This window comes from Pyrgilauda ruficollis, unplaced genomic scaffold (assembly GCF_017590135.1).
Source record: "Pyrgilauda ruficollis isolate IOZ18807 unplaced genomic scaffold, ASM1759013v1 scaffold56, whole genome shotgun sequence".
Taxonomy (NCBI): domain Eukaryota; kingdom Metazoa; phylum Chordata; class Aves; order Passeriformes; family Passeridae; genus Pyrgilauda; species Pyrgilauda ruficollis.
The window spans coordinates 4,837,630-4,855,439 of NW_024527266.1; the positions used below are offsets into that span (position 1 = coordinate 4,837,630).

Here is a 17,810-nt window from a genome sequence, read left to right on the forward strand (position 1 = left end):
ATGTATTGGTAGGTAAAGCATATCTGTTGTTACTGTTTCCACTCCAATCTCCTTCAATGCAGGTTTGTTCCAGATGCAGAATTATTTCTAGCTGTAAGAAATTTTCTCCTGTCAGCACAGGACCATGGAGACTGTCCCCCTCCACACATACTCAGAGCTGCACTTTACCTCCTTGCTGTCTGTCAGGACAAAGGCAAAGCCCTGGACATGGTAAAAGAAGATTTCATTCCTACCTCTTTAAGCCTTTTTATTGAAACTAAGGTTTCTCCCCACTCACACCAACCTACTTGTAGAAAGTATTTTGGCATAGGTGGTGAGCAGTGAATGAGTGAAGATTGTGCAGTGCATCTACACTCTGGAAAGTGAGCTATGAAAATACACAGGGGAATATAGATATGACAGAGTAAACTTGTGTATGTGTGGGAAGTGTAACTGCGTTGGATAGGCTGTGAATTCACATACAGAATATAATGAATTTCATGGCCTGGTCTCCCAAACACATCTCCAGCCTCTGCAGCAGGCTTTCTAGTGTTCCCATAGGGCTTTTTGCTGCTGCACAGCTTTGAGCTCTGTATAAAGCCTACAGGTTTCTTAGTCTTTGTGATGCAAATGGGCTTCACAAAATGATGTTTAACTGATGTGTTTGATTGTCTGAAAAGGCAGTGTGACTGTTTCTTGCAGTAAAGTCTCATCACTTCAGATGCTTTATATGCAGTATTAGTGATTTTGTTCTCTGTCCCACTTCTCCTTTCCTTCTTTACCAGAGATCTTTGTCTACCATAAGAAGGATCCTGGATAATCTTCCAGATCTGAGCTTGGTCTATGTCCATTGTCCTCTCCTGCTGAAATTCTTCCTGCGCTACCCTGAACTCATGGGGAGATTTGGACACCAAGTCCTCCAGCTCTGGTTTTCCTGGGAAGACTGTAAGCAGACTGAGGTTGAAGAAGCTGATTTTGGCTCATCTGATCAGCTGAACAGTGCTAACCCATTGCTTCCCATTCTGAAGAGCAATTCCAGCATTTTGCTTATTTTACTGGTATGTGGCTTTCAAAGGACGGGCTGCTATCTTGGCCCTGATTTTGGGGGGCTTTTTGGTTCTTAAAGGTTTTAGTGATGTTATGAAACCAAGGATTTTGATAGAAGGGGCCGTGTGTGTCTACACAGATTTCCATCTGCCAGGGAAGTCTTATGTGGAAAATGGAACCTTGTATGTGTGTTATCTCTTTCTCTGTCATCCATCTGCTGTAACAGGAAGGGATCCTCTGAGAGCTGGCTGGACAGGGATCTGAAAAGTTATGCTGATGTCATGAAAAATCCCATTCCTTTCTCTACCCAGATACACAGCTGGGTACTTCAGATTCTTCAGTGCCAGCCTTTGAAGAAGCTGTTTTGCAAATTTGGGAGCAAAGCTTTGCTACTCACAGATGAGAAGGGTATAATGAACAAGAACTTTGAAAAAGCAGTGTGCAGAGAACAGGTCTTGAGGGCACAGCTTTCTGTTTCAGGTTTTCATTTTGTCTCATTTTAACTGGAGACTCTTGTCAGAGAATTTTGAAGTACTCTTGAGTTTTCACGACTGCAAATAACATGTTTTATTGCTCTTAAAAGATAAAATAAAAGTCTTGTGACAGGGAAAATTAATCAAAGAGAGAAAGGGGCCTTGAAGTAGCAGGCTAGTGTGCTTGCCTTTAGCTGGTGCAATGATCTCTATTAACCCATGTAATCATGTCACAATCGTGTCCTGATGGCTGCTTAGAGGCCTTTCCTCCTTCCACTGTTCTCACCTTCTTGTCACCCTCCCAACCAGTGGCCTCTTGCCCCATGACTGAGCCAGTCACATAGTAAATATTTGCTAACTTTTCCACAGAAAAAACATGAGATTTGCCTGTAAGGGCAAAAGCTAAGAGCTATGATATTTCTTCTCCAGTCTGTTAGAGAAATGAAAACTAACTATCATTGAGAAAGCAAACCCATGTCAGCAGATGGTAAAGAAATAGGAGGAAGCAAGGCTTGACTCTGAGTGGGCATCCACTGGGCATTACAGAACATGTTTGTTCTGATCTAAGAGGCTATGTCTAAATTTTAATATCTGATGTTACTGAGTGCCAGGAGGGCTCTCACATAGGGCAGTCTTTCACAGTTGGGATGATATTGCAGAGTAGGTGACAACATCCAGGCATTTGATACCATTGCAGAGCATTAGTAAAAGTGAGCAATGAGTTTACATATCAGGACAAATTAAGGAGGTGAAGTGTCCCATGAGGCTTGTCCACACTGTTACCTGGCAGAACTACCTGGCAGTAGTTCTGGAACCTATCACTCCCTAAACTGAAGCAACTCTGTCAATGAGCAAAACATAAACAGTGTCTCCCTTCCCTGAATGGTACAACATTCCTGCTTTCCCTTTTCTGCCTTGCCGTATGCTCTTGGAAAAATAAATTCATTTAACTCTGTTCCAGTCTTTAAAGTGAGTTGTAATAAGTCATAGGCTTTGACAATTCACCTTTCAGTGGTGGAAGAGCATAATCACTCTGGATTTAGATGGACTAATAAAACAGTGCAATATGCAGGGATGAATATACTGTCAGATGTGAAGAAAACTTATGAGATGAATAACCTAAGCCTCAGAATGCCCTAGTAGAGTGGAAAGGCCTCTGCATGGTACAGTGAAACAAAAATGAGTGTCCTTCCAAGGATGACTTCTTTGCTTATCTGTTTTAAATAATTGCCTGGATTAGATATAACAGATGGTTAGTGACTTCATCTGAGACCTTGAGCTTCTGGGTAGGAAGGAACCGATTAACACAATGGTGCATTTGCCAGGGCCAGAAAGGCTGTGGCCATTGGTTCATGTCATTTTGTACTCTGTGTGTTCATCTGGTGGTGAATATAGACATGATGACACACTGTCCCACTTGTCTTCTCCATGCTCCAGGTCTGAGGTGCTCTCTCAGAGAACAGAGATGTTAGATTGCATTCCTGAATGTCATATGAAGCAGACCTATGTCAGCAGAGATGACTGAGCAGACATCACCCTGCCCTTTATTTGTGAAAGTCTCTGCAGAGGCAGGGATTCAGCTCAGAACTAGAGAGCTTTTCCTGGCACAGCCAGCCTGTTCTTTCCTTTTTTACTTTCCTTGGGTACGGGGTCCCACAGCCATTATCTCTGCATCATCAAAGTCTGGATGCATTACTGCTGTGTGATAGGGGAAGGCAGCTGGGGCAGGCAGCAGGCTGTCCAGGCAGGCTGTAGGCTCAGTTGCTGAGACCAGTGTCCTGTTTACCTCTTCAACTCTACCATTGCAATGCAGTAGCCAGGACGATTGCAGGAAGAGAGGAAAGGTAGTGCTGACCTAATATATGTTGAGATGGTCATATTATGTCAGCACTACCAGGCAGTTTCAGTCTGGTATTTATACAACTGCCTCTGTACATGCTGTGCAAGTGAATTTAATGTTATGTACCTCAACATGAAGACTATGCCCAAATTAAGTGTACTGGCTGTGGGATTCAGATCAGAGAATCCAGACAAAGCTCTGTAGTCAAGAGGCAGGCTTGTGAGCTGTGTACATGACTCTCCCCTTTCCTGTGATTGATTGCTTGCCCAGCTTACATATGTTTCATGCAGTTTAGTTATGTTACTACTGCACATACAAGGCTGCCAGCCTTTTGAAAGTTAGGAACTATGGACTGACTCATAAGCTTGATTTTAGGCAAGCATCTTTAATATGCAAGCTGATTTTTCAAAACAACAAGGAGAACAGAGGTGCCAGAGATTCTGTTCTCTTGGTTAGGTCTCACTTGTCTAAAACTGTGACCTTAAATCTATGTTATCCTTACACTTACAGAGCCAAATAATTTTTTAAATGGGATGTTACTCAGAGGTGCCTAACAGACATGAGTCCTGCTTTGTTCAGTTCTCTATTTAATCAGGACATACTTAATCTTAATGGTGCTTTATTAGGCTGTTTCCCAAGGCACCAGATTAGCATAATGGTATTAAATAGTGGTGACTTCTGCCTAACCAGGGTGGAAAGGTAATGGGTTTGTTTCTTCCTTTCCAGGACCTAGTCTGCTCAAGTTCTGTGGAAGTGGCTTGGAAGGTGTTGATGACTCTAAGGACCTTTCTGGAAAGAAATGAGGATGTCCTTGTCTGTGACCTCCTTCGGAGCCGATTTTTACAGATTCTGCAGCAGCTGCTGGTAGAGAGCAGCTCAGCCACCCTACAAGGTGACCCCACCTCTGTGACTTGGTCTTACTGTAACATCAACTAGTTATAGGGACACAGTCTGGGATAAAGTGGTTTTGAACTGCTGATGTAGCTTCAGTACTTACCTGCATGAGGAAATTTATGGACAGAACTGTACTAATGTAGTTTCCTTTTTCAGAGATTCATTTTGAAGTGAGAGTCTTTTTTCTAATTTAGGTTGTTCTGGCTTCAAACTGTGATTGTTAAACCAAGGCAAGGTTCTTGTATACTGCTGTCAGTGTTCAAATGGAGAGCTGTGCTGGTAAATCTTCCTGCTTGAATAGGGGCCCAAGTGGTGGCTGAAAGAGATCCTCCTTTTTACCTCCTCTTTGTGCAAAACAGCTGGGTGTGCCTGAGTATACACAGTTCCTAGGACAAGAAACCAGGAGCAAGGATTGAATCATTCATGATATTGATCCCCAAACAGGCACTGTGGTATCATCAGATCTTATAACTCTGTTAAGTCTCTCAGAGGGAGCAAGGCTGTGACTGGGGGAAATCCCTGTTTTCCTTACTAGCCTTGTCTGTGATGTTGGAACTGTTATCCCACCAAGAAAGGTGCTGTGCAAACCAGTCTGTGAGATTCAACTGAAAGAGGGAGCAGTGCTAGGATGTCCTTGGCTCCTTCAGGATAGAGAGTTAGCACAACTTTTACTTGTTCCTGAGGGATCCACTGATGCTTTTAACAGCTTTGCTCTGTTTAAAGTGTTTTGTTGTGCAGCAGTTGGGATGGAGACAACAAGAAGGAAAGTGTTTTTACCTTACCTCCAGCAAAGTCAGTAGGCTGGAGGAGGGGCATTGAAAGCAGGAGCGTGGTAGAGCATGAGGCTACAAGATCTGCTAGGTCTGATCTTGTTTGGAGTTGCGCACATTTGAACTTTTATGTCCCTCTGTCGCTGATCTAGGGATGCCAGGAGCTGTGGGGAGGCAAAGTATCCGTTTCCTGTAGGGAGTCAGACCTATTCCTCCAAACCACTGGTGATGGAGGTAGGACACTGAGCTATAGGATCTTTTGCAAGATTTGAGCCCTTCTGCTGCTGCTAATATGTGTAGCTCTTTTTTGTATTGCATCTTGAACTTGTTAAGTGGCATCCTGGCAACCCATCCAGATAGTCAAACACCAGATGTACTCTGGAGACAGACTTCCTTGTCTCCCAGCACACAGGCATCTCTGTGAGGCCTGGGGCAGTTAAGTCCAGGGGATCTGCATCCCTATTCAAACAGTAGCCTGCTTTTAGACAAGAAGGAGGCCCAAAAGTTGGACTCCATCAGGAATATGTTAAGATTAAAGACACCCATAAATGTTTTCTCCTCAAAACTGAAAACTCATGTGCCTTTGTGAAAATGTTCACTGGAGATGATAGTTGCTTGCTGTACATATACAAAGTCTTAACTCGTTTACAGCACTGCAAAAAAGGGAATAGTAGGGAGAGGATTGCTCTGTGGGGTGGGTGGTCTAAATAGCCCCATTTTCCTTACATACAGGCTTGATGTGTGAGGTTTTCACTTCTGTCTCTGCCCTTCCTTGTGGGATGGGATTCTCAAAAGATGGAGGAGAACAAATGCTGTGCAGCTGGGCTGCTGTCAAAAGTAACAGTGATGGTCAAGTGGGCAGGAAGGGAGCAGTCTAGAAAGGGCTGATGACTTCTAGCTTATGAGCAGTATCAGTTTCAAAGTGTGAGGAACATGCTCCCTACATAGCTCATGATGGGTGTGAATGACCCTAGCCTCTTTTTCCCCCCTTCTTTAGTTGCTCCTAACATGGTGTTGGCAGGATTCAGGTGTGACTCAGGCGAAGCCAGAGTGACAGAAAAGGGACCTGATCCAGAGGGGACTGTAGAGATGAGAATAAAGTTGGGGCCATGTGTGTGTGTGTGTCCTTATTCCAGAGCCAGAAAATTAACAATTCCTGGCACACTTTAAGGTACAACAGTTTGGAATTCACTGACAAGCTAAGCTGTCTGTGCCCTTCTTAGCTAACAGGAACCTGCCTGTTTTGCTGAGCCTTCTTTTCCTGGTGCAGCTGCGGAGCAAAGGCATAAGGGAGCTGGACAGCACTGACTTCAAGCTGCTTCACCAGGGTGAGTATGTGCATCCATCTTCTCCCAGGGAAGTGTTTGTTAATTGTTCCATATGATGATTAGGGGCTTGCTTCTTGTCCTTTGAGAGAAGATTGCCCTTGCATTATAGTAATGGTTGCTTTGAGATGCTTTCATAGCCAGAGCATTGTAAAGAGTTGTGGTAACTAATTCAGTTAACAAAACCCGGGTTCTCTTCCTCTTGCTTTTACAATAAATTTTTTGTCTGAAACCTCACAAGGTGGCTAAAGTATTCCCTTGACCATGACATGATTTCAGGGTCAGTGACTGTCATTGGTTTGGCACATGACTGCATGGCTGCTGTGCTTCCTGAATAATCCCTGTCCATCCTTGCTGTAACAGCCTGGTGGGGTCCAGGCACAATCATTCCTGTTAATCAGCTATCAAGAACCAGCAATCTAGTGAAACTGGGCTTTCCTTGGAATGTGAATCCAGAGTATATGGCTTCCAACCACCTGCAGGGCTTGCCCACTCCACCCCAAAGACAGAAGAACAGGCTCTGTTTGCTCACCATACCATGACCTGCTGCCTTGTCTGGTGATCCTTACTTGGTGACTTCTGCCTTCTTACTTGGCTATTGGAGGTTCATGTAGGCTGTGAAAAAAGAATAGATACGAGGAGGAAAGTTCAGCTGATCCATCCTCTCATCTCTTCCCTGCTCTGACAAATTGGTCTCTGCAGCAGACTTTGAAGGACTGTCCCCTTCAATTTGAAATGTTTCATATCTCAGGGCTGCCTGTGTTGCCCTTGTAAAGAAGTGGCATTTCTCAGACATTCATTAGCCAAGGGAACTGGGGGGGGTGGAAGAACCACAGCCTCTTTATCCCAGCCTTTTAAGCTGCTGTGATTTTAGAACACAGCTCAGCTTCTCCCAGGAGTCACAAGCCTCTTTTGCCCTTGCTTTCTGCTTTGTATTTTTCCACACAACTCTCTCCCTACCCCAGCCACCCCATTTATTCCTGCCTTAGCCTCCTGACTGTGTTCTCTAGGGGTGGATGTGCAAGACACTCTTCTCTAATGAGGCCTCTTAGATGGAAGGGCTGTGTTGATGCGTGTTTTTTGAGAATTGCTTAGTCTTGTAATTGTAAGCTCTCCAAAAGATCTCCAGTGACAGTTTTGCTGAGCCCTGCAGTCCTGGATTTCCGTCCCTAACTCTTACTAGATGTTGTTGCTAAGTGTTTGGTGCTTACAACAGACATGACATTTACTCCAAGGGTGAGCGGAGTTGGTGAGAGTGGAGGAGCACAGCTCTCCATGGCTTTCCCCAGTCTGGTCACCATGAGAGACAGTCACATGGTTGTTTATGCTTGTTCTAGTACTAGAATCAAACTCACACTGTGCAAACAGATAACTCACACTGCAGTTTTTTTTTCTGTGGAAACAGATAACCTAAAGTCCATTTCTCTTGGATTCATTACTGCCCCATGTGATATATGCACTCTAATATACCTTTTTCAATTCCTCTCCCACCTCTGCACTCATCCTCCACTGCACTGTCCACTCTAAAGCAAACACTGTAGAGCAGACACCTGTTGCTTTGTCTGTGCCATGCTCTGTTTATTTTCACTTTGTCTGAATTCCCTCCCCACTGACTGACTTCTTTCATTTGCTGAAGTGCTCTGTTAACTTGGTGTCCTTGTTACACCTGTTCTTCTGTTTCCAGTCTGTAATCTCTGTGGGAAATGCAGGCCAAGGGACACTGACCTCCTGCAGCCATCCTTGAATTTTCTGTACTGGAGCCTTCATCAAACAACACCTTGTAGTCAACAGAGAGGTGAGGGAAGATTGTATTGATTGCTAAGTTAATTTCAGTGAGGTCGTAGCTTGACAATCAGAGACTGTATTCTAACTGTCTGAGCAGGTAAGGTGGATGTTTCCCCATCCAGACACAGCATTGTAATTAAAGACCATTTCATACTTTGGATGAGGTTTTTTAGGTTGAGGAGTTTGATTTGGTTTTGCTGCCTTCTCATGATTAAAGAATTGGCTGCTGAAAGACAGAATAACTGTATTTTTTTTGTTCATAAACACAGCAGTGGGCCTTTGATGCCTAGCTTGAAATATCCTGATATTGTCATAGTTCAAATAATTAAACAATAGTAGGGAAAAGATCTAACTGACTTTCCTGCTGTGTTGTTAGTTGATTAGCTGGCTGAGCAGTTGCTTGTGCACTTGTGCTTGGGAGATGAATACCAGTAGCTGGACAGCCTTACTCAGATGAGCTGTGGCAGCTGGGCTGCCTCACTGCAGCAGGGGTGTGCTCTGCACTTCTGCACTTCTGTTATGCTTGTCAAGCTGGTTTAACCTGTGCCATCCCATCACCCTCTCTGATTCTGTTTCTCTCATGCAGCAGTGGCTGTGCTGCTCTCCAACGTGTCCTTGCTAGAACTCCTGCAGAAGGTTTTGGAATGCACCTGGCTGTGGTCCCCTCCTTCCAGACCTGCCTACCTCTCATCTGAGGATGCCTTGCTGTGCTCTGGATGGCTGCTGGTGGCATCCCTTTTGCTTTATCAGCATCGCTACAATACTGAGGTTAGAACCACTCTAAACCACTCTTGTGTTCAGAGTCAGCACATGGATAAACCTTAAAAATAAATATGTTTGTAAATATACATACCTACATACAGACATATATATATATGAAAGTGTTTTGCTTTGGTCTGTAATCTGATTGTGTTGATTTCTCTTTTGTTATTGTCCACAAGTTATTCCCTGCTGCACCCCTCCAGCAGGGCTGGAAGCTAGCATGTCCCTGAAGGTCTGAGACATGAATAATTGAAGAGTTAAAAAGAGGGGTGCAAATCCTGTGGGGAGAAGTGCATACCCAGCCTTCCTGATCCTAATCACTTTCCTCTTCAGGGCAGAGCAAAATATATTTTAAAGCCTTTCTCAAGGGAAGACTTGTGGTGAAAGGCACAGCTCTCATGTTGTAAACAGCTTTTTTGTTACTAAAATGATCAATAGTGAGATAGAACCTATTATTGGCAAGTAAGTGTTCAATATTAGCAACCTCTTACAAATGTGGGCAGCTGTCATTGTATTTGATGCTTTGCAGTCCAACAAGACATCTAAGCTGGAGTTGTCAGCTATTAATGGAATTACAACTTTGAAGGAAGCATTTTCCAATGCCAATACAAGGGAAAATGTTTCCTTTTGAAGTATCTGCCCAGACCTCTCTTGATACGGAGTTAGAGGGCATGTCACGAGTTGTGAGCTCTGCTCTTGCAGTTATGCCCAGCAGAGTATATGCTCTTTGGGAGCTGGAGCACCTGTTTGCAGGTGATAAAATCACATTAAGGACATGCATGCATGTGCACAGAAAAGCAAGGGTTGGATTTCTAATGCTGAGGGAAGATGTTTTCTAGAAGACCAGCCCAGACCAAGTCTGCACCCTTTACTTTGTCAGCATGCAGCCTCTGCTTAGGGCTTAGAGCATGGTACTTGTACAGACTGTCAGCTGTGGGAATGCAGCCTGGCCCTGCTCTGTGAGCTGCTAAGTACAGCCTGCCTTCTCAGTTTCCAAGTCAGGGCTGTGTCTGGTGCTGTGCCAGTCCCAAACGACATTTTAGTGTCAAGTGTCAAGTATTGAGCTTCATCTTCTGGGAGTGGCGCTCTCAGCTCCTATTGATCCTTGAAGTGCAATCATTTAGCAGTTTATAAGCCTGTTGCTTGATTTTATCAATACTACTGGCTTGATGTGCTGGGATATACAACCCAGAAATGTGTTTTGCACCAGAGTTGAGGACAGAAACTGCAGCTACAGCTGGGAAATTGAAGCGGTTCAAGACTGCTTCAATGTTTCTAATCTTCAGCATTTCTAATTGTCAGTGTTTCTAATCTTCTGTTGAAGGGGAAGAAGCAGAAGAGTCACTTCTCTTGTTTTTTTCTGCTGTTCACTGTAGCTGGAGCTGCACAAAGCACTCTGGAGATTCTCATAAGAGCACCTTTGTGGCCGTGAATGTGAGCTGATGACAGGCTGTCTCCCTGAGCCTGCAGTTTTTCAGAGGAGAACAGTGGCTTCAAGAAATGGCCGCATTCATCTCAGGCTGATGTTAATAGTGAGGACTTGTCTGGCCATAGCCAACTTACATCTTAACTGTGTTACTGCTGCTGCCTTTACCCTGTGAATAAACAGGGCTCATGGATGGTACACTATTAGAGGCTTTAGCTTGTCAGTTCTAAGATGAGCAGCCACTGTCACCATCTTGCAGGAGCTACTCCTAGTTCTCTGTGGAATATTTCTCTCTTCAGAGGAGTATTTAAAGGAATCAGCCCTGTGATCCTTGTGCCTGCCTTCCCATATCAACCCTCTGGCTTTTTGAAGAGTTTGAACCCTTATGGTGTTCTCTGAGGCTTCATGCCTTGCTCTTAAATGGCTGTTCTGTGAAGGAAACAATGTATTGCAGATTTTCCTCTCAAGCCAACCCTTCCTATTTCACCTAGTTCCTGAGTCCCTGAGCTCCACTGCCTCTTTCACCCATGCAATAGTTCTGTCCCTGGACTCTTGGCAGGCCCCAGCTCCAGCAGGCAAGGACAGCTTCTGGCCACTGCTGGTTTTTGGCTGCCTGGCTCTGTGGCTAAGGTAGAGCCACCTTGGTGGTGGCTGTCTCTGCCACTTCATGTGCTTGGCAGGCTGACAGCCACATGCCAGAGGTCCTGCAGGGAGTAGTGAGAACAAGACAGACAAGGTAGGCTGTGGTTTGGAAGCTGTGCAGTTCAGGCTAATGGTGAGTGAGGGTCCAATGATGTATTTCTCCCTTCTGTGTCAGCCTCCTGAAACCCTGTTGCTGTTCCCTTGGTTTTCAGTGGTCATCAAGGGTACTGTCTAAGAACTAGAAGTACAGATGGAGCTGCCTATCTGCTCCAAACCGTTTCTCTTCTATTTAATTCTCTTCTAGGTTCACCAGACACTCTCTGTAGACCTTACAGAAGTCCTGAATGCAGTCATTTTCAGGAATAAGAAGCCAATCCTGCTGTTAGGTATTTTGCATCTCTTGAAGGGATTTGTCTGGAAACTGCCACTAGTACCATGATACAAGCAGCAAGGGAGTATTGGTGACTATGGAATGGAATGGTGAGGGTGCTGGAGGGAATCTGGAAACTTTGGTCCGTATGACTTTGTAATTGTGTAACTGGTGGTGAGGAATGGCAAAAGGGAAGTTCTGAAGTTCTTCTGTGTTTGGACAGATCTTCCTTGGAGGTTGGTAGTGACATCTGGAACTGTGTGTGAACTGTGTTAGTGTCTCAAAGAAGGAGATGAGCAAAGAAACTCATGTTGTCATTCCTGTCTACAGCTGTCAGCAGCTGCCAGACAACTCTGGTGGGCTATTAAGCTCACATATTCTCTCATCACCCTCTCCCATGCTATTGCACAGGCACCAACATAGAGGGTAGAGCAGAGAAAAACACTGACACACACTAATAAGCATCTCCCTGTCTAGTGAGCATCATGCAGTTCCTGAGAGCTGTCCTGCGACAGAACTTCTCCTCCTCCCTGCTGGTGATTGTTGGCCAAAACACAGCCCCAAGTGCCACTCAACCACAGCCATCATCACTGCAGGACACTGCTCTGCACCCCCTTGCCATGCAGCAGGTCTCCTCGCTTGTTGTCAGTCTGCAGAACCTTCTGGTGCATGTCCAGTTGCAGGTATATAAAATATTACTTTTGGAACATCAGTAGTGTTGGGCTTCAAGCAGGAACATTAACCTGAGGAGAAACCATCCTGCTGCAGAATCAAAGGGGCTGCCTGCTTGTTTTTTCTGCTGCCTGCATTTTCCACTCCTTAGAGACGTGTGATGAGGAGAAGGGAAAATGCTCTTGCTGCAGCACAGTGCAGTGAGAAAGAAGGTAAATCAAGCTGTGCGGTGCTCCCTGCTGCTCAGCTGGGTAGCTGAAATTCTGTGTACTAATGACGATTTCTGTCTTCCCATCTCTTTCTCTGCAGGGATGCCACATCCATAGGGAAAGATGTGGGAAATGTATAACAAATCCCAGTCCATCCCACATGCCCCTGACAAGGTGCTTTTGGGAGTAGTGAGTGCATCAGCATACAATTAACTTGCTGAAGTGATGCTGGCCTCCAGGGGTAGTACATCAGTTTACATTTAACTCTTAAGCTGTGTTGGGCTCCTATCTTCATTCTTTGGAGGCTGTTACTTATTATTTTTAGTCTCAAAATAAGTAGTCGTACCTCTGTCTGGCTCCTTGATGTGACAGATAATTTGCAGTACATTGCATTCCTTGAAGGAGATGAAAGGTGTTATTTTCCTGTGCTGCATACTCTTCTGATCCTGGCACTTTATGAATTTTCCTCTTGTAATAGCTGTTGACTGGGATTTTTTTTTTCTTTCTCTTGGTATTCCAGAAAGACTTGCTGCTCTCTCAGGCAGTGGTTGCCTGCCTAGAAACCTTAGTGGAATACCTGTATGTGAAGAACCAGGATGTTGGTAAAGTCTTCATGTTCTTTCTTCTCCTAGTTCCCCTCCCGCAGTGATTTTGAGGTCTTTGTTCTCTATCTAGTAGCACTCTGGAGAAAATTTAATAATCAGTTTATGCCAAACAAGAAAAATTATTTGTGTGCCTAAAGTTAATATTGTGCTTTGTGGGATGGGATCACAGTGCCTGGCTCCCCTGCAGGCATGAACCTTCACTTTGGCTCTGGACACCAAGATGCTTTCCAGAAGGCAAAAAGTAATTCTCCAACACTGGAAGAGGGAAAGGTTTGGGAATGGAAGGAGTATAGGAATAGTCTTTGACCTTCAGGCCAATGGTAGCAAACCTTTAGACCACAGGCATATGGGAGGGAGGATCTGAATGTGATGTGTCTTACAAAAGGACAGTGTTGGTCATAGATTGGCCCTGAAGGAAGGGAAGGGAGAACAGGATATTAGGCAGCCTTAGGGAATGGAAGATGGAAATTCTGGATTTCCAGGGGTGAATTCCAACCTTGGTTTCCAGAGTGCATGTCAGACCTAATGTATACCATGCTTTCAGTATAACATAATATGACTGCATTGTACGTTTGTACAATGTACATTGTACATTGCTGGGGGGGAAGAATAGACCTCTCTGCTTTTTGTCAGCCTCCTGCCACAAATCCAGGTGCTGGCTCCGTTCTTAAACCAGAAACTTCTCTGTATCCTGACCTGTTCACTTCAGTTGTTTAAATACTAATAGAGAAGGGAATGGAGTGAATGAACACCAGGCAAAAGGGACACTGGTGGGAGAGAGGAAGTGGTTGGGTAAAGATGTAATACTGCAGATGAATGACAGCCAGTAGCTGAAGGGAGGCTATTAAAAGGCTGAATTTAAAGAAAAAACGTTATGGGGAGGCTCTGCTGATTTGGGATTAAACTAATTAAATGCTGCTGCAGCAACAGCTGAACTTGTCACTTTGGCTGCTGTAGTGCTGAAGTTCATAACATCAATAACAAGAGTCTCCTTATTCCAAGCAGAATGAGGGTCATAGCTTCATTTGGCTGAAAGATGCAAGAGCACTGGAAAGAGTCTGTTCTGGACTCTGCCTTTAGGAGTTGACACACTTGAGGCTTTCTAAAACCCTCTTTTGATCCAGAGATATTTCCAAATGTGCAGAGCAGACTCATGCACAGTGCTGGTACTTTCTCATTTCCCCACATGAAAGATATCCCCAAAATATTTTACATTATTTTTCAGTGTTGTTTTCCTATAGAAAAGATTCTTGTAGTGGCAATAGGGAGGTTATGTGACTGCCAGTAGAAAAGAGACCTTTTCAACACTCTGGTGAGTTGCTATGGTATAACAAGTTATATCAGCTGATCTATTTGTCCATGCTCCTGACCTGGTAATAAGGTGATAACATTTTAGTTTCAGCATTCAGTGAAAGACTTCATGCCATCATAGACTTCTGGCCTTACCTAATACATGTTATGTTATCGTGTTTGTTCTTTTATAAGAACATTTTCTCTACTGACTGCATTCCTACCATCACCCTGGCTGGTCCCCATAGTCCACTGTCTGATGCAGATCCAGCCTCAGTTTGTTCAGCTTCTGTTATAGGGCTTTCTTCATTACCCAGAGGGTATTCTGCAGCTAAATAAAAACTGAGGTCAGGAGAGTTGTCCTCATATTGAAACTGGAGGGTATTATTTTTAAAACCCCAGGCTAAAGATATTTTCTCACTGTTTTATGACATACACCCCAGGAGAAGGTTTCTCTTCCTGTACCAGCACAAAGATGGACAATATGTATTTTCTGCTTGAAAAGCTGTTAAGCTTTTGTCCTCTTGACTGAACTCTTGCCTAGAGAGTGACAGATAAAAAGTAAATAAGAACAGTGAGAAATATCCCTTTAGCGTTTCACAGCATGGGGTCTAGGAGAGAAAACTTGGGATCAGTATTGAAGACTGTCCTTAGCTGGGTTCAGCCTGACACTTTGGCAATTTTACAGCTGTCTTTGATTGGCTTCTCCTTCTCTCCCAGCTCTGCACGTTGCTTCGCAGCCATGGCACCGATTCCTGCTCTTCACACTGCTCAGTGGGGGCCAGAAGTCCTTTCTGCAGCCAGAAGTTCTCAGGCTGATGACTTTGGTGAGCAGCAGAAGGGTGGGCTGTTCCCCATCTTTCCCAGCATGTTGGCACCATGCACGTGGGCTGGTTATTGGCAGTTAACCTGCTATGCAACACAGTCTCTGATACTGCTGTGGCTTTGCCTGGAACTGCATTCCTGCCCGGTATTAATAATGATACTTTCAAGCAAACTTCCACACCCTGCAGAAACTGACTGTTGTTAGGGAGCACCTCCCGTTCTTCTGGTGTTGGTAACATTTATTTATATCATCTAGGATCCCTGGGGAGGAGAGGGGAAACTTGCAGAGAACCTGCAACTGCTGTTACCGGGGTCAGGGAGCAAGCTGGCTGCTTGGCATCACAGCTTGTCTCCTGTCTTGACCTTACAAACCTGTCTTTTCAGGGCAGGGAGTTAGTGCAATATTCTACCCTGCTGTACGTGGGGTCTGTGGGCTAGAGGGGGAATGTGATCCTACCCAGCAGAAATACTGAAGATATAGCCCTCATGGCAGTGAATGACAGGAAGGGGTTATTAAAGGGAACCTTTCGCCTCCAAATATAAGATGGGTCTCTGAGTATTTGCTGTTCTTATTTCAATTTTAAAAGGTTACCTCATTTATTTTAGTTCCTTCCCAGCTTAAACCAAAATAAGTCTGGCTATAAATCAGAGCACCATCAACATAGATATTTGCACTGGTTCCATTAGAAGTGGTATAAAAATCAGGTCTGTGGTTGAGGTGCTGCAGTAATGGTGCACAGAAGAGGTATTTGCAAGTGATGAGTCACTGTGGCACTCTGTGGGTCTTCCACTGTTTAATGTCTCTGTTTTTTTCCTTTGTTCAAGTTTGTGAGATATCAGAGCAGCAATATTATTTCTCAAAAAGAAATTAGCCAGATTATTCAGGAGGCAGCAGAAGCCAACATAGCAGAGCTGCCTGAGGCCACGTCTCATGCTCTTCACCTCTTCCTTTGTCAGGTAAGAGAGCAGTGACTGCTTAGGAAAATGGGAAGGGAATCCCTAGGTGTTTGCTTTGGCCTTTGAAGATCTCATTGGTCTGTATGGAGATGAAGGAGGGAGTATGAAGGAACAAGCCCAACAGTTTCATGTTGTTCTGGAAATCTTCTTTTTTTCCCCTTACCTCTCAGATTCAGAATAGTCATTACCAGGTGGAGCCAGAACAGTCAGGGATCATTCAGACCTTGCTGGATCAGCTCTTGGGACAGAGGACCATGTGTGTAAAGCATCAGGACATTGTGTATCCTTTGATAGCTAATGCGTGTGACAGGTGTAACAGAGGTAGAAGGGATACTTAATTTGCTGCTCCTTCTCTTGTTCCAAACAAAATTGAAAAACTCTGAGTGGTTTCTACACTTGGCTAACTGTGGGATGAAAGACTTAATCATGTCCTAATCTGAGAAGACATTTTGGAAATGAGGAGACAATTGGGATTGAAGAAGGCTCTGTGTGCTGGGCTTGCATTAATCTATAAAGCAGAGGTGGTCTGATGAAAGGGGAGCAGGCTTGGGAGTCTCTGGCTTCAAAGCAGTAACAATCCCTGTATTGATTTCCCTGGAGGATGAGCAATGAGTTAATCTCTGTTTGCATGCCATCTAGTGCCAGTATGCCCATGAAGTAGTGGAAACCCAGATGTGACTCAGGCACTTTCAAAATGCAGAGAGCATTTGGGAATCAGTGAGTGGAATTACCCGATTTTATTCTGTTTGGGCCTAGTCTGCCACTCTGAACTAAATCCTCTTTTCTGGCAATGGAGGCAGAGGCCACTCCCAGATGCCTTGTGGAGAAAGAGGGAACCTGATAAAGTATTTGTTTTTTTCCTCAAACTTTTTTTGCCTTCCTGTTTTCATCGCGCTGCATTGCCTCAGACGTGTAGCAGTGATGGAAGTGGCCATGGCAGTGATCTCCTGTGGGTGTGGGGACTTCCTTCACTGTGGGGCAGTGTCATCAGCCATGTGTAGGGTACGTGGTGCGTGAGGTGTTTGTCCTGTCGGAGTAGCTTGTCCTCATGCTTACTCCCAGTGTGATATTACTGCTCTGTTGTGGAACAATCAGAGGGCAGGTTGTCCTGGTGGAGACCATCGAACCCCATTAAGTGTCTCTGCATTCCATTTTGCTTCTCTGTAGAGGGATGAAGGAATTTGGATGGGAGGTTTTGTTCTTATTTCATGTATTAAGTAACCTTCTAATCTTGGTGGTTAGGAAGGATCTTAGATGCACCTGAAGTGGAGCAGTGGGACTATGTGAATAAGATAGTCATGGACATGGAAGACAAAATCCTTTGGTCAAAATGGAGCTTTGACTTTTCTTCAGGTTTACCTACACTGGTGTTTCTCATGTATGTTGGGAGTGAGGTTCCATGGCTTGGGGAGAGTTGGTTTAGTAATGAAAACCTCCTGTCAGTGATATGTCAAATGTGGGAATTCCCATAGCATGCGTGCCTTTCCTTTGGTTTCCACTCATGCTGTCAATGACAGATGTCTGGGAAGCGTGGTGGTGTCCCTGTCACACATTGGAGATTGAAATGAGAAGATACAGTGCAAAGAGCAGAGGAAACAAGCAAGAATTTAGCAGGAAACCCCAACCTGCCATTCGTTCCCAGTGAGTAGTAGGGAGAAGATGGACAAAGGAAGTTACTTGTTGCTCATTTTGAGAAAAAGGTTTGTTGAAATTAAAAGGTTCTGTTACTGAAACGGCTCAGTTTCCCTTTCTGTGCGGGATAAGGCTTGGTTGATGCCCTTCATCTATCAAAATACAGACCTGCCTGGGAAACGATGTCGTACAGGCATGCCGTGGAAGAGGTGCTCTGCTCACTCGCCTTGGCTGATAGGGCTGCGGGATGGTCCCTTCGCTCTGCGCTGGAAGGGGCGGTGGGGGCTCAGCCAGGATCCCGGGGGGA

At 44.7% G+C, this 17,810-nt stretch overlaps 1 protein-coding gene across 1 annotated transcript in view; it reads left to right on the top strand.

The window, feature by feature from the left end:
- MEI1 (meiotic double-stranded break formation protein 1) overlaps positions 1-17,490 on the top strand; it is a 37,905-nt gene extending 20,415 nt beyond the window's left edge. The window contains exons 19-31 of the mRNA XM_041481573.1: positions 63-210; positions 765-1,037; positions 4,066-4,231; positions 6,227-6,331; positions 8,013-8,123; positions 8,700-8,881; positions 11,248-11,329; positions 11,791-11,996; positions 12,715-12,796; positions 14,810-14,916; positions 15,740-15,871; positions 16,042-16,151; positions 17,389-17,490. Of these exons, the coding sequence (XP_041337507.1) occupies positions 63-210; positions 765-1,037; positions 4,066-4,231; positions 6,227-6,331; positions 8,013-8,123; positions 8,700-8,881; positions 11,248-11,329; positions 11,791-11,996; positions 12,715-12,796; positions 14,810-14,916; positions 15,740-15,871; positions 16,042-16,151; positions 17,389-17,434 (1,750 nt within the window). The 3' untranslated portion in view covers positions 17,435-17,490. The remainder of the gene's footprint in view (positions 1-62; positions 211-764; positions 1,038-4,065; positions 4,232-6,226; positions 6,332-8,012; positions 8,124-8,699; positions 8,882-11,247; positions 11,330-11,790; positions 11,997-12,714; positions 12,797-14,809; positions 14,917-15,739; positions 15,872-16,041; positions 16,152-17,388) is intronic.
- Positions 17,491-17,810: the final 320 nt, after the last annotated feature.